This window comes from Artemia franciscana, chromosome 15 (genome assembly GCF_032884065.1).
Source record: "Artemia franciscana chromosome 15, ASM3288406v1, whole genome shotgun sequence".
NCBI classification, from domain to species: domain Eukaryota; kingdom Metazoa; phylum Arthropoda; class Branchiopoda; order Anostraca; family Artemiidae; genus Artemia; species Artemia franciscana.
This window is the reverse complement of record NC_088877.1, coordinates 41,998,865-42,014,215: the sequence shown is the minus strand read 5'-3', so window position 1 is coordinate 42,014,215 and position 15,351 is coordinate 41,998,865. Positions and strand designations below refer to the sequence as shown.

Below are 15,351 nucleotides of genomic sequence, written 5' to 3'. Positions count from 1 at the left end.
TCATTTAATTAGAATAGGAAGCTTTTTTAAAATGCTAAACACGTTAAAGTAAAGAGTAAGGTATTAAGCAGAGGCGCAACCCCTTCAGATACAGAATAATTTCTATTCATTTTGAGTTTTAATGTTGCTCCTTACTTTTAGTTGCAAAACTTGTAATTTTTTTTATTTAATCACTACTAATAATGGAATAACATTTAAAACGGCATTAACTACGATCACAGATGAGGCCAAGCTTTTAAAGAACATAAACTGCCACGAAAAGGGTAGTACTGCCATTAATCACCCTGTCAAAAAAATCTTGGGTGGCATTTGCACTTTACCGAAAATTAATTAGGCTGTTGAAGTAATTTTCTTTTTAGCCGAATATTTCTGCCTAAACTTTAGTCAAATATGTTTGTTTAGCCAGCAATTTTAAAAGAATATTAGCCGAACATTTATTCTATAGATTGAAGAAGAATGGATTGAAAATAAGGTCTTAAAAAGTACAACTGAATGAATACAATTTTTTTTTGTCATGCATCTGATGTATTTGATATCGTGTACAAAGCAAGGCCCTATCTAAAGGGGCCGACTTATACACTGTTTGAACCCCTCCCCCTTCAAAAGATAAAAATTTCGACCTGTACAAAATTACAAAAAGCATGCAAACAAATTTTTTTACACAAAAACATTTATAATCACTGATTTTTTTTTACAACCATCTCTCCGGATTTTTTGCTCCCCCCCCCCGATTCCGGACAAAATCCTGGATACGGCCCTGTGCACAAATGAAATGTATTTATAACAAAAACTTGCATCCCTACAATAATCATTATAGTCAGAACAGCAAGAATGTGCACCTTTTATCGTGAGTAACCCAACAATTTGCGTTTAACTAATTAGCTCCATGATTAACCAAGATTAATGGGCATGACAGTGTCAGGGTGAAATTGATGTACATTGGATAGGACACCCTGAGTAATGTGGTATTAACACCAACCTCTTGGGCTTAAAAAAATGCTTAGCAATGCACGGGAAAAAATACAGCATTTCAAATATGTTAATTACTGTGCTATCAAAATCAAGTTGTTTCGAAAAGACTACTTCTAAGAAAGGCTAATAACGCAGTTTTACAATTCCTGAAGAGCTCCTCGCAGGACTTGATGCTCTGCTGAAAACAAATAAATCCTTTACAACCTTTGCAGATTTATAAGAGTGCAGCTATTAGGGCTCAGGAATATGCTGAAAATGAGTAAATACTGCTCATTTGGGTTCTCAGAAGTGCTGCTGATTGGCCTTGATGTTATGCTTAAATGCAATATCACCAACCATGTTGGTTTGTAGAGATTATGCTAATAGAGCTTGACACTGTATTGAAAAGAATAAATACCCCCCTTTTAGGATTGTTGAAAAGATGCTGGTAGGGCTCAGGGTTGTGCTGAAAAACAGAACACCTACCCTTATTAGGTTTGTGCAAGTGCTACCAGTAAGAATGACAAGTGCTGTATTCCATCCTTTTGGGTTGAAGAAGTGCTGCTGACAGACCTCGGTGTTGTTCTAGGAGGCACTAATACTTCCTTTTCGGGTTTGTGGGACTACGGCTTGGGATTGCGCTGAAAAATGCATTCCCACCTTTGGAATTGATTGGCTTTCATTCACCGAGGATCTTACTATCACAAGTCATTTCATTTCAACGAAACTGTTACATTGCTGGAGTTTTCTCAGTAATAATTAATAAACAAATTAAGCATTACATCTGGCTTACCCTGTAGCCTGTAGCATACAGGCAACCATACTGGGTAGGGGGCTACTACCCATACCTCTCCCTATCCTACCCTAAGCTTTTTCTTTACTTGTTTTATACATTCCATACAACTCACTTACTTTAGGTGGTCTTTCAACCCTCCCCTTCCCCTAATTTTAAATTTCATAAATTCGTCGAAATAAATTACTGCACAAGTGTCAGTAAAATGTGCATATCAAATTCTTTAAAAAAAAGTTGCCTAAGCCTGATTCCGACAAGAAAGAATGAATGTATGTAGTTGGGTCCAATTTTATAACGAGTCCAAAAATTTATGATTTTCGAGATAAGGAAAAAAAACTGTGAATTTTCAGAAAAAAATATTAATAAGAAGCAATGAACAAGTCCATTAATCCTGTGTTTTATGGCTCCTCACATTTGGAATTTGTAAGGTACAATCACAACTGCCAGTCCAAAGGTAAGGTGGGATAGTTTTGCTAGTATAGCATGCTAAGTGATTTATAATATCACCATAGTCAGTTCAGTCAGTCCCGTATTATTGCCTCAGCCAGTCCAAAGGCCTGATAAGCTTTTTTGTGCATAGCAACGAAGCAAAAGAGGGAATCATGTTCAGCCCAGTAAGTTCACTGTAATCGCAATAGCCAGTTTAGGGGGAAGGCTTGTCAATAGTGTACATAACCTGTGAAGTTAGATGTATTTTTTTTTCCAGTTGGGCACACCGGTATAAACACATAAGACAGTTTAGAGGTATGATGAAGTAAAAGATGTAATGATATTCAGCCCGGCCGGTCCGGTCTAGTCCGGTCCCGTCCAGTATAATCACCATAGCCAGTCCATAGGTAATGTATGATAATTTTGTTATGCATAGTATGTGAAATAACAGATTTGATCATCATATCAAAGCCTAGCCAGTCCAGTATAACGACGACAGCCAGTACAGAAGTATGACTATGTCGGTGCTCATGGCATGCACAGTAAAAGATGTGATTACCATGCCAGTCTAGCGAGTACAATCACCGTAGCCAGTCTCGAGGTAAGGTATGATAATTTTTTTTTAAGTGCCTGTAAAGAACATATTGAGGTTGAAGTTAATTAAGATGCTTGAATGTGACCGATTGGACACAGCACAGCAAACACGTGAACCCTTGATAAATCTTTAGGAAATGACTCCTGTCTACCAGTCTTCTCTATACTCGACATCTATGATGCTCATGAATGACATCCACAAATACTAGCATAAGTAAAAGGAAAAATACTTTTAAAGAACGACGGTAGGTGGGAATCAATCCCATGAAGGTAACTAGCCGTTGATTGTTCCCGTAGACTAACTAAGACACCCACCAGAATGTGGTGGTAATAGCCTTTACACGGTGCCCCTGAGACTAGCAGGCACAAATAGAGGCCTATTACTGCTAATTCTAGTTATCATCCAACCATTGGTCACCCTTTATAGTGTCTAAGCATGAGGCACAGTATTTTGTGGAATACGCTGCGGTGGTTAGATTGATTGAACCCAATAATGGCTGCCAATTCAAAGTCTTGGGACTTGAATCTCTTGGAAATATAAAGGGCCAACCATGGCGCAACCAAAGATCCCTTGAGAAGCAATACAGGGAGATAGAAAGTCTCTTACTAATACTAGTTCTGGGGATCAATTGACCCTTGTCGCCGACAGCTGACTCTCCTCTGTTTTGGAAGACGGGTGTTACCTCCCCAAACACTCAAAAGCAAGCAGCTTCTGAGAGGATTGAGGACAATATTAATAGGTACCTTAAAACTACAAAGGAAGGCTACCAAAAAGTCTTCTACAGATGAAAAAAAGACAGGATAAGTCCTATTTCAAAATGCAACACTCAGGAGGGGGGAGGGGTAACAAATTGGTGCTTTTCACCTTTGTAGCCTGAACCTTAACTCAGTTTTTTTTTATACCCATTATCATATTAGGATAGCCAGCAAGAAATCTTTTTAATGTGCTTTAGTGCAAAATTTTCCCTTCCAGAAAAACACATCAGTAAGCTGAAACTATATTTTAAAAACCAAATTAATTTTAAATCTATTTTTATATTTTCCCGTATCGTTAAAGATCTTCAGCATCTTATATATTAATTCAGTTTTGTTTGTTTAATATTGGCGTAAATTACAAAACTTGAAAGAGATTGAAAAATTTTTCAGGATGAAATTTTTCAGGCCATGTCCATTCAGAGTAGCCTGAAATATGTAAAAGTTTACCCCAGCCACTTAGCTGAGGGAGGGGGGCGACGGAGACAAATTAATGGAAAATCCCCGTTTGCATAGGAAAAGTTACCCAAACAAGCTTAGTAAATTTTTACGAAGAAACTTCACTAAACAAAAACATTTAACTATTTTTATTAACTATTTTACAATAAATACTTAGCTATTTTAAAAATAGCCTTTAACTATTTTCGCAATAAAACATGCTTTGTATGCAAATTTGCCTTCGTGCCGATTTTGTTTGGCTAGAACTGGTTGCTAATGTTATCACTTTTCACCTAAAATCTTAGCCTTTTAAAATAGCTTTCCAAACGATCCGGGTAGGCGGAACAGTATTTTCAGTGATTACACTTTCAGAATTTAATCTAACATGTCTGATAAATTACCGCCTTTGCAAGTGAAACCCAAAGAGAATTAGGAAGTTATAAGAGACAGATTTTCTAGCGCCGTTATGAGTAGCGCCTTCACTAAAAAGCAAAACATTTCAAAAGAAATTGGATATTTGACAAGATTAATTAGAGTTATTAACTTTAATTATGAATAATCTTAAGTTAAAATCCAATCTGCACAGAATAAGCCTAGGTTAGTGTGGTAAAAACTGGTAGGATAAGCAGGTTTGTTAACTTAATGGTAGGGCTACTGAGGACATAATTCTACTTTTCTACCCTCTCCTGCATTTGAAAGTATCCGAAAAGACAAGTATACAGTAGATCGGGCAAAACAAAGTCACCAAACGCTAGATGATAGTGGTGACTATTCTTTTCAAAACTAACACAAGTTTCTAATCTTATAAGTAGCCCATACTTATTGGTGAAAAACTTAATTGCGCCATTTTTTACCTACCTCAAAGACTCTCTAAAATAGCCCATGAACCGGGCTGATTCATTGCCCTCAGTTTCCCTCATCTGTACTGGTGATCCACCCAAAAAGTCATCTAACTCCACAGCTTTGATGGCGGCAACACCGGCCTCATCTTGGGATGTTTCTGAGCCAAGCCAAAAATGAACAAATTGTTCAAGAGCTCCTTTTGCCTCTTTGAAGGCAACATTTGGGCCAGCCTGTTGACCTCTTTCGGACGCACTGTATAGAAGGTAGGAGTCACCGTTGTAAAATTTCCCGTACTCTTCTTTAGGGTATGGCACAAGAGCCATGTCCTGTAAAAAAGTAAGGTAAAAGTTTTGACGAACAATCTTTCTCTGTAGAGCTCAGATATTAACAAATTTTAGGAAAAATATCAGAAAAATTAAAGGTAAAAAAAAACACTCTCAAGGCAAATTTTCCTTAATATCTTAAAATAACGAGTTAAATCACAAAAAATCACATTCTCTGCGTTAACTAATTATATAATAACTAATTATATAATAAATATACAAATACCTGCGTTTGGAGATATAGCAAAGTACTCTCTGAAGCTTCGAAGTTAATACGCAGGTACAGCGTTCCCTGCGTAAACTAATGTTTGGAGATGTAGCCAATGCTCTCTGAAATTTCGAAGTTTTTACGCAGGTGCAGCGTTCCCTGCGTTAACTAATGTTTGGAGGCGTAGCATTTGTTCTCCGAAGCTAAAGCTATGATTGTTCAATAGAAATATAACCTTATATTGACATATGGTTACGAATCCTGGTGTTTATCTAAAGCTGTAGAGAAAGGTTGCCTGGATTTGAGAGCAATTGCGGGCGAAGAATGCTTGGGGGTAGTAGGGTAGATAGAGTACCTAACACCCAGAATAGGTCTCTCACTAAGCAATGTTAAATTACTGAAGAAGTCGCAATTGATAGATGGTCATACTGGAATCCCACAACCCAAATGAGACAAGGACAACCTTCCTATGACATTGGGTTCTGATCGGAACATTGGAAGACATCAGACCAAGATTGATCGTTCCCTTGAAGTTAAGGCAAGAAGTTCAACGACCAGCCCTCAAGTAGCTGTTGTCTTCGGCTAAGGATCTCCCTATGTGAAGATCAACTATTCAAACCTTATATGTCACTAGGAGTCGGAAGAAGTAAGCAAGGGATCTTTAGGAGACTTTCCTGATTGATGTTTCAGCTGATTCACGACAGTTGTACTAACTTGGCTTTACTATCATCTTTGAAATACTGAAGAAAATGTGAAAATACTGAAGAAAATCACTTCTGAAAGTGATTGTTAGTTGTTAATTATTTAATGACTGATATTTAGTATTCCCTATATGATTTATAACTATTTATTCTAAATTTTTCTTCTATTTTATTTTAACTCATATTCATACTCATATTCCAAATTTAGTTTAAACTCATGGAAACCTTCCTTTTGAGTAATTTAATAATAGAATCTTAAGAAGTTAGCAGAAGAACTATCTCATTACAAAAGTTGTAGAACACAAAAGTCACTGAAATTTTTTCTCCTAAATAGATTTTAAAATTCTGACGATGATGATGGCAGATTATATATTCTATAGAATAGAGTATACTGTATATTTATAAACTCAAGCACAAGTATAGAGTCCTTCCCAACACAAAAGGAGTACAAGGGATTGCCCCACCCCTTAATGACAATAACTTAAAAATGGTCGCCTTAAAAATACACTTTTCCCCTAATTTTGATTACTTTATGGGGACACCGATTTCAGCTCTTAAGGATTTACCTATGAGTTCTTTTTATCTTAGATTTTTCCTTGTATAGTGATCATTTTTTTTATCATAAACTAATTATTATTCAGTACTACTTCTCTTTATCTGTTATCATTATTTTATATTTTTTTTTATTTTTTTTTTATTTGGACAGAATTATTTTGACAATTGGATCATTTTACTAAGAATTACCATAAAATCAAATTATTATATAGGTCCCCTTATCTTAATTTATTGCCGAATCTGAAAAAAATAATCATTTCCATTCTATTGTCTCTCCTGCTTATTGAGCAAGAGCTTTACCATTAATAGTGACAGAGATCTACACATAAGGAATAAAAGGGCAGGAGAAGTTAGAAAGACGTTCAGCTAAAGCATATATATATATATATATATATATATATATATATATATATATATACTAGCTGTTACTAGCCACCAACACCTAGTTGGTGGGGGCACCCACCCAAGCCCCCCCGCGCGCGTAAGTTGTTACGCGCCATTGTAGTTGTGTCCCTGTGTCCCACCTGTGAATATAGATATATATATATATATGTATATATATATATATATATATATATATATATATATATATATATATATATATATATATATATATATATATATATATATATATATATATATATATATATATATATATATATATATATATATATATATGTTTTTAACTACGTAAAACTTCCGAATATACAACATTCTTCGATGTCCCATTGTCTGTGCAACATGACATCAGTCGACAAACAACTTCATGACGACATACAGCTCAATCCTTATAATGATATCTATATAGAAGATAGATATATATAAAAAATTATATTCCCTGTTTCCCGGTGTCCCAGTCTGTAATTTCTCTTTGATTGTCCCGGTCGTAATTTATATTCCCTGTGTCCCGGTGTCCTGGTCGTCATTTGTATCCCGGTGTCCCGGTCTGTATATACATTCGTTTTTGAACTGGTATATGATGAAATAAATTTTTTGTTTTTTTTTCCTTTTTTCCTTTTTATTTTTTTTGTTTTTACCTTTTTTTTAGCTTTTTTAGTTTTTTTTCTTTTTTCTTTTTATTTTTTTTGTAGTTTTTACCTTTTTTAGTTTTTTTTATTTTTATTTTTTTAGTTTTCTTTTTCTCCTTTATTTTTCAGTTTTTTTCCTTTTTTCTTTTTTTTTAGTTTTTAGTTTTTTAGTTTTTTTAGTTTTTTTATTGGTTTTTAGTTTTTTTTCTTTTTAGTTTTTTTTTGTAGTTTTTACCCTTTAATTAGTTTTTTTCTTTTTTAGTTTTTTACCTTTTTTAGTTTTTTAGTATTTTTAGTTTTATTAGTATTTTCTTTTTAGTTTTTTTTGTAGTTTTTGCCTTTTTTAGTTTTTTTCTTCTTTTGTATTAATGCTAAAGCCAGGATTCGAACCTGGAACCTCTCGAACCTAGAACCTGAAACTTACCACTTTACCAACTCAGCTACTTCGGGTTGAATACATTCGTTTTTGAAATGGTATATGATGAAATAATTCAGACGTTATATGCGGACAAACATGACGTCAGTCGACAGACAGACAAACAACTTATTTTTATATATATTATATACTAGCTGTTGGGGTGGTGCTTCGCGCCACACCAACACCTAGTTGGTGGGGGCGCTTCGCGCTACCCCCAAGCCCCCCCCCCCCGCGCGTAAGTCGTTACGCGCCATATTAGTTATGCGCCATTGTAGTTGTGTCCCTGTGTCCCACCTGCGAATATAGATGGATATATATATATTTTTAACTACGTAAAATTTGCGAATATACAACATTCTTTGCTGTTACATTGTCTGTCCATATAAATAGATTGTCAGGTTTACCAACTCTTGAACATACAACATAATAATTGTCCATGGGAAAACAATCCGTATTCAGATCTATACCGTATTTTTCTAACGATTGCGCTTGAGCTTTGTTGATGGTGATTGCTAAGCGAACATTCCCTGTGTCCCCATCGTCATTTATATATCCCCTTGTGCCCCCGGCGTCCCTGTTGTAGTTGTGTCCTGGTCGTCATTTATATTCCCTGTGTCCCGGTCGTCATTTGTGTCCCGGTATCCCAGTCTGTAATTTCTCTTTGATTGTCCCGGTCGTAATTTATATTCCCTCTGTCCCGATCGTCATTTGTGTCCCGGTCTGTAATTTCTCTTTGAGTGTTTTTTCTTTTTAGTTTTTTTTTAGTTTTTTACATTTTTTCTTTTTTCAGTTTTCTTTTTCTTCTTTATTTTTCAGCGTCACTATGAAATACATATCGCCGAATCTTTGTTTTTTTTAACTAAAATCTGGTAGGCATTGATGACCTTATCCAAGTCAAAATCCCAAGCCCAATCATCATCACTATCATTTTCAGTTTTGATATGTTTTGACTCTCGCTGTCCAGGTGGATTTTCATCTAACTGCGCGGTTTTGCGATCTTTAGCCGCAAGCCTATTTTCATGCTGTTCTTGTGATTCCTCGGCACGCTTTCTTTTCTTACTTTCTCTATCAGCCGCGAGTCTGTTGGCATAGACACTTTGAGCAGCTTCCTCGGCTGTTGCCATTGTAGGTTCTTCAGTCATTTTACAATTAGAAATTTCTCTTTCAACGATCTTCTTACAATTAAAAATTTGTCTTTGAACGATTTTCTTAGATACCTGTGTCCTGGTCGTCATTTGTGTCCCGGTATCCCAGTCTGTAATTTCACTTTGAGTGTCCCGGTCGTCATTTATATTCCCTCTGTCCCGGTCGTCATTTGTGTCCCGGTCTGTAATTTCTCTTTGAGCGGTTTTTCTTTTTGTTTTTTTTTTAGTTTTTCACCTTTTTTTTCAGTTTTCTTTTTCTTCTTTATTTTTCAGCGTCACTATGAAATACATATCGCCGAACCTTTGTTTTTTTTAACTAAAATCTGGTAGGCATTGATGACCTTATCCAAGTCAAAATCCCAAACTCAATCATCATCGCTATCATTTTCAATTTTGATATGTTTTGACTCTCGCTGTCCAGGTGGATTTTCATCTAACTGCGCGGTTTTGCGTTCTTTAGCCGCAAGCCTGTTTTCTTGCTGTTCTTGTGATTCCTCGGCACGCTTTCTTTTCTTACTTTATCAGCCGCAAGCCTGTTTTCTTGCTGTTCTTGTGATTCCTCGGCACGCTTTCTTTTCTTACTTTCTCTATCAGCCGCAAGATTTTGGCATAGACTCTTTGAGCAGCTTCCTCGGCTGTTGCCATTGTAGGTTCTTCAGTCATTTTACAATTAGAAATTTCTCTTTCAACGATCTTCTTACAATTAAAAATTTGTCTTTGAACGATTTTCTTAAATACTTATAATGACGTCGTATACTAAGCATCGTCATAACAAACATGACGACAACTAACTTCATGACGACATACAGCTCAATCCTTATAATGACGTCACTCGACAGACAGACAGACAACTTATTTTTATGTATATAGATCTATCTATATATATAAAAATAAGGGACAACTGTGATTCCTCGGCACGCTTTCTTTTCTTACTTTCTCTATCAGCCACAAGCCTGTTTTCATGCTATTCTTGTGATTACTCGGCACGCTTTCTTTTCTTACTTTCTCTATCAGCCGCGAGCCTGTTTTCATACTGTTCTTGTGATTCCTCGGCATGCTTTCTTGTCTTACTTTCTCTATCAGCCGCAAGTTTTTTCGCATAGACTCTTTGAGCAGCTTCCTTTACTGTTGCCATTGTAGGTTCTTCAGTCATTTTACAATTAAACATTTTTCCGTCAACGATCTTCTTACAATTGAAAATTTGTCTTGAACGATTTTCTTAAATACTTTTAATGACGTCATCATCATAACAAACATGACAAACTAACTTCATGACGACATGACGTCACTCGACAGATAGACAGACAGACAGACAACTTATTTTTATATATATAGAAGATATTATATATTATATCTATATATATAAAAATAAGTTGTTTGTGGGTTATGTCTGTCGAGTGACGTCATGTCATCATGTCGTCATGAGTTAATTGTCGTCATACACCTAGTTGGTGGGGGCGCTTCGCAACCCCCCCCCCCCAAGCCCCCCGCGCACGTAAGTCGTTACGCGCCATATTAGTTACGCGCCATTGTAGTTGTGTCCCTGTGTCCCACCTGTGAATATCTATATATATAAAAATAAGTTGTTTGTGGGTTATGTCTGTCGAGTGACGTCATGTCATCATGTCGTCATGAGTTAATTGTCGTCATACACCTAGTTGGTGGGGGCGCTTCGCAACCGCCCCCCCCAAGCCCCCCGCGCGCGTAAGTCGTTACGCGCCATATTAGTTACGCGCCATTGTAGTTGTGTCCCTGTGTCCCAGCTGTGAATATAGATAGATATATATATATATATATAATATATATATATATATATATATATATATATATATATATATATATATATATATATATATATATATATATATATTTTAACTACGTAGAACTTGCGAATATACAACATTCTTGTCTGTCCAATTGTCTGTGCATATAAATAGATTGTCAGGTTTACCGACCCTTGAACATGCAACATATAATTGTCCATGGGAAAATCAATCTGCATTCAGATCTATACCTCATTATTCTAATGATTGCCCTTGAGCTTTGTTGATGGTGATTGCTAATCGAACATTCCCTGTGTCGCCGTCCGGCGTCCCCGTTGTAGTTGTGTCGCCCTGTGTCCCGGTCGTCATTTATATTCCCTGTGTCCCGGTCGTCATTTGTGTCCCGGTATCCCAGTCTGTATATACATTCGTTTTTGAATTGGTATATGACGAAATAAATTTTTGGTTTTTCCCTTTTTTTTCTTTTTAGTTATTTTTTTGGTTTTTACCTTTTTTTTAGTTTTTTTTTCTTTTTCTTTTTAGTTTTTTTGTAGTTTTTACCTTTTTAGTTTTTTTGTTATTTTTATTTTTTTTAGTTTTGTTTTTCTCCTTTATTTTACAGTTTTATTCCTTTTTTTTATTTTTTCCTCGGCACGCTTTCTTTTCTTACTTTCTCTATCAGCCGCAAGTTTTTTGGCATAGACTCTTTGAGCAGCTTCCTCGGCTGTTGCCATTTTGGGTTCTTCAGTCATTTTATAATTAAACATTTTTCCGTCCACGATCTTCTTACAATTAAAAATTTGTCTTTTGAGCAGCTTCCTCGGCTGTTGCCATTGTAGGTTCTTCAGTCATTTTACAATTAAACATTTTTCCGTCCACGATCTTCTTACAATTAAAAATTTGTCTTTGAACGATTTTCTTAAATACTTTTAATGACGTCATCGTCATAACAAACATGACGACATCTAACTTCATGACGACATGATGATATGACGTTACTCGACAGACCCACAGACAACTTATTTTTATATATATAGAAGATAGATATATATATATATAAATATATATATATACTATATATATAATATATTTTATATATATATATATATATATATATATATATATATATATATATATATATATATATATATATATATATATATATATATATATATATATATATATATATATATATATATATATATATATATATATCTGTATATCTATATATATAAAAATAAGTTGTCTGTCTGTGTGTCTGTCTGTGGATCAGGTGACGTCATGTTTCTGTGTTGACTGACGTCATGAAATTAGTTGTCGTCATTTTTGCTTTGGCGGTGACGTCATTCAAGATATTTAAGACATATATGTTCACGTAGAAATCTATTAATGTTTAAGTTTACAATGACTGATGAACTTACCATGGCAAAAGCCGATGAAGATGCTCAAAGAGTCTATGCCAAAAAACTTGCTGCTGATAGAGAAAGTCAGAGAAGAAAGCGTGCCGAGGAACTACCAGAGCAACGCGAAAGCAGACTTGCTGCTAAAAGAGAAAGTGAAAAAAGAAGGCGTGCCGAGGAATCAAAAGAACAGCAAGGAAACAGGCTTGAGGCTGATAGAGAAAGAAAGAACAGAAAGCGTGCCGAGGAACTACCAGAGCAACGCGGAAGCAGACTTGCTGCTAAAAGAGAAAGTGAAAAAAGAAGGCGTGCCGAGGAATTACAAGAACAGCAAGAAATCAGGCTTGCTGCTGATAGAGAAAGTAAGAAAAGAAAGCGTGCCGAGGAATCACAAGAACAGCAAGAAATCAGGCTTGCTGCTGATAGAGAAAGTAAGAAAATAAAGCGTGCCGAGGAATCAGAGCAACCTGAAAGTTATCGCCTGGCATTCAGGTACAACCCAGTCGATGATTATAGCTTGAGTAGATGTGTTCAAATCGGGACAATGTCTAAAATTTGTCCCTATTGCAAGGCCTTGAAATTCAATGGTGAAACAATGGGAATGTGTTGCGCCTCAGGAAAAGTTAAACTTCCTCTATTGGCTGCACCACCAGAGCCATTGAAGACTTTCCTTACTGGAACTACGTCAGAATCTAAGCGTTTTTTGTCACAAATCAGAAAATACAACTCATGTTTCCAAATGACGTCGTTTGGAGCCAAAATCGAAGATCCAGATCAATTTATGTGTACTTTCAAAGTAAAAGGGCAAATTTATCATAGAGCAGGGTCCCTTCTACCTTTCTTAGGCGAGAATCATAAATTTTTACAATTGTACTTCATCAGTGATAGAAATTCTGAATTGAATGCACGTTGCGAAATTTCTCCCAACGTTGAAAGGACAATCATTTCCCAATTGCAACATCTTTTCCACGAAAATAATAATTTAGTGCGTCTGTTCAAAACAGCCATCGATTTGATGCCTACTGATACGCATAAAATTGTTATTTCCGCTGACAAAACGCCTCCTGGCCAACATGTGAGTAGATACAATGCTCCAACTATCGACGAAGTGGCAATCGTTATGGTCGGTGATCAGTTTTTACCTCGAGATATTATTCTTCATAAGCGAAACGCTCAATTGTTAAGAATTGCTGAAACTCATCGATGCTACGATGCCCTACAATATCCTATCATTTTTTGGGATGGAGCCGACGCCAATCACTTTAATATTAAATTGATGAATCCAGCCACTAACAAAGAAATGAATAATTAATGCAGTGCAATGCATTATTATTCCTATAGACTAATGATTCGGCAGGATGAAGAAAATTATATTTTAAAATGCCGTGAATTGTTTCACCAATTCGTCGTTGATATGTATGCTAAAATTGAATCAGAACGTTTGCTATATATCCGCCTGAATCAGACCAAGCTCCGCTCTGAACAATACATTCATTTGCGAGATGCAGTTATAAATGACGGTAATACCACAAACGTTGGAAGATTAACAATTTTACCTTCGTCATATGCTGGCAGTCCCCGTCATATGCATGAATATGCTCAAGATGCTATTGCGTATGTTCGTCTCTATGGTCGTCCAGATTTATTTATTACATTTACATGTAATCATTCTTGGGACGAGATACTGCAGCTTTTACTTCAAGGACAATCGGCAGTTCATAGGCATGACATTACGGCCCGTGTCTTCCGGCAAAAGTTGAAATCACTGATAAACTACATTGTAAAACTTGAAGTGTTTGGGTCAGTGCGATGCTGGATGTACTCAGTGGAATGGCAAAAACGAGGTTTGCCACACGCACATATACTAATCTGGCTACATAAAAAAATTACTTCGAACGAAATTGATGATGTGATTTCCGCTGAAATACCTGATAAAAATGTCGATAAGGGGTTACATGATATTATTGTAAAAAATATGATACATGGACCTTGCGGTGCACTGAACAAAAATTCACCATGCATGGCCAAAAGAAGGTGCACAAAGCAATATCCTCGACTTTTAGTATCAAACACAATTACTGGCAATGATGGATACCCACAATATAGAAGAAGATCTAATGAAGATGGCGGTAAAACAGCAATAATAAAGAAGCGTAACGGTACCACCATCGAAGTAGATAACCAGTGGGTTGTTCCATATTCCCCATTATTATCAAAAACATTTAATGCACACATAAACGTTGAATACTGTAACTCCGTAAAGGCAATCAAATACATATGTAAATACGTCAACAAAGGCAGTGACATGGCAGTTTTTGGCTTGCAGCCCGAAATCAAAGATTTCGATGAAATCGTACAATATCAGGCTGGAAGATACATAAGCAGTAATGAAGCTGTTTGGCTTGCCTGAAAAATTCTAATTTATGGGCACACGTAAAAACATTAAAATTAACTACAAATATGCGTGTCCGATTGCAAAACGATGACTCTGGTCAAACATTTTCAGATCAATTGCTGGCAATGGGAAACGGAAAGCTCCCAGTAGACTCAATTTCAGGACGTATACAACAACCTGCTGATTTCTGTAATTTAGTGACGTCCAAAAATGAAGTTGAAAAAGTATTTCCGAATATTCTAAAAAATTATAAAAATAATAAATGTCTAAGTGAAAGAGCGATTCTCGCACCCAAAAATATAGACGTCCACGAAATCAACAATATTGTTTTGACCAAGATTCGAGACCAGGCAGTCCTTTACAAGTCAGTCGACACAGTTTTGGAACCAAATGAAGCGGCTAATTATCCATCTGAATTTTTAAATTCCATAGATCTTTCAGGGTTTCCACCATACGTGCTACAACTAAAAATAGGCGTACCAATAATACTTTTAAGAAATATATACCCACCAAAGCTTTGCAATGGCACTCGACTTGCCGTAAAAAAAACAATGGAAAACCTAATAGAGGCCACAATCTTGACAGGGCCTTTTGAGGGTGAGGCTGTTCTTATT

The 15,351-nt window shown here is 36.0% G+C and overlaps 2 protein-coding genes across 2 annotated transcripts in view; one reads left to right on the top strand and one right to left on the bottom strand.

The window, feature by feature from the left end:
- Positions 1-15,351, bottom strand: part of LOC136036495 (advillin-like) — a gene marked incomplete in the record, with an annotated part of 128,196 nt that overhangs the window by 71,825 nt on the left and 41,020 nt on the right. Inside the window, 1 exon segment of the mRNA XM_065718766.1 lies at positions 4,817-5,127. Coding sequence (XP_065574838.1) covers positions 4,817-5,127 — 311 coding nt within the window.
- Positions 2,499-15,351, top strand: part of LOC136036496 (L-lactate dehydrogenase-like) — a 102,199-nt gene continuing 89,346 nt past the window's right edge. The window contains exon 1 of the mRNA XM_065718771.1: positions 2,499-2,580. The gene's annotated coding sequence lies outside the window, so the exon portion shown is untranslated. The remainder of the gene's footprint in view (positions 2,581-15,351) is intronic.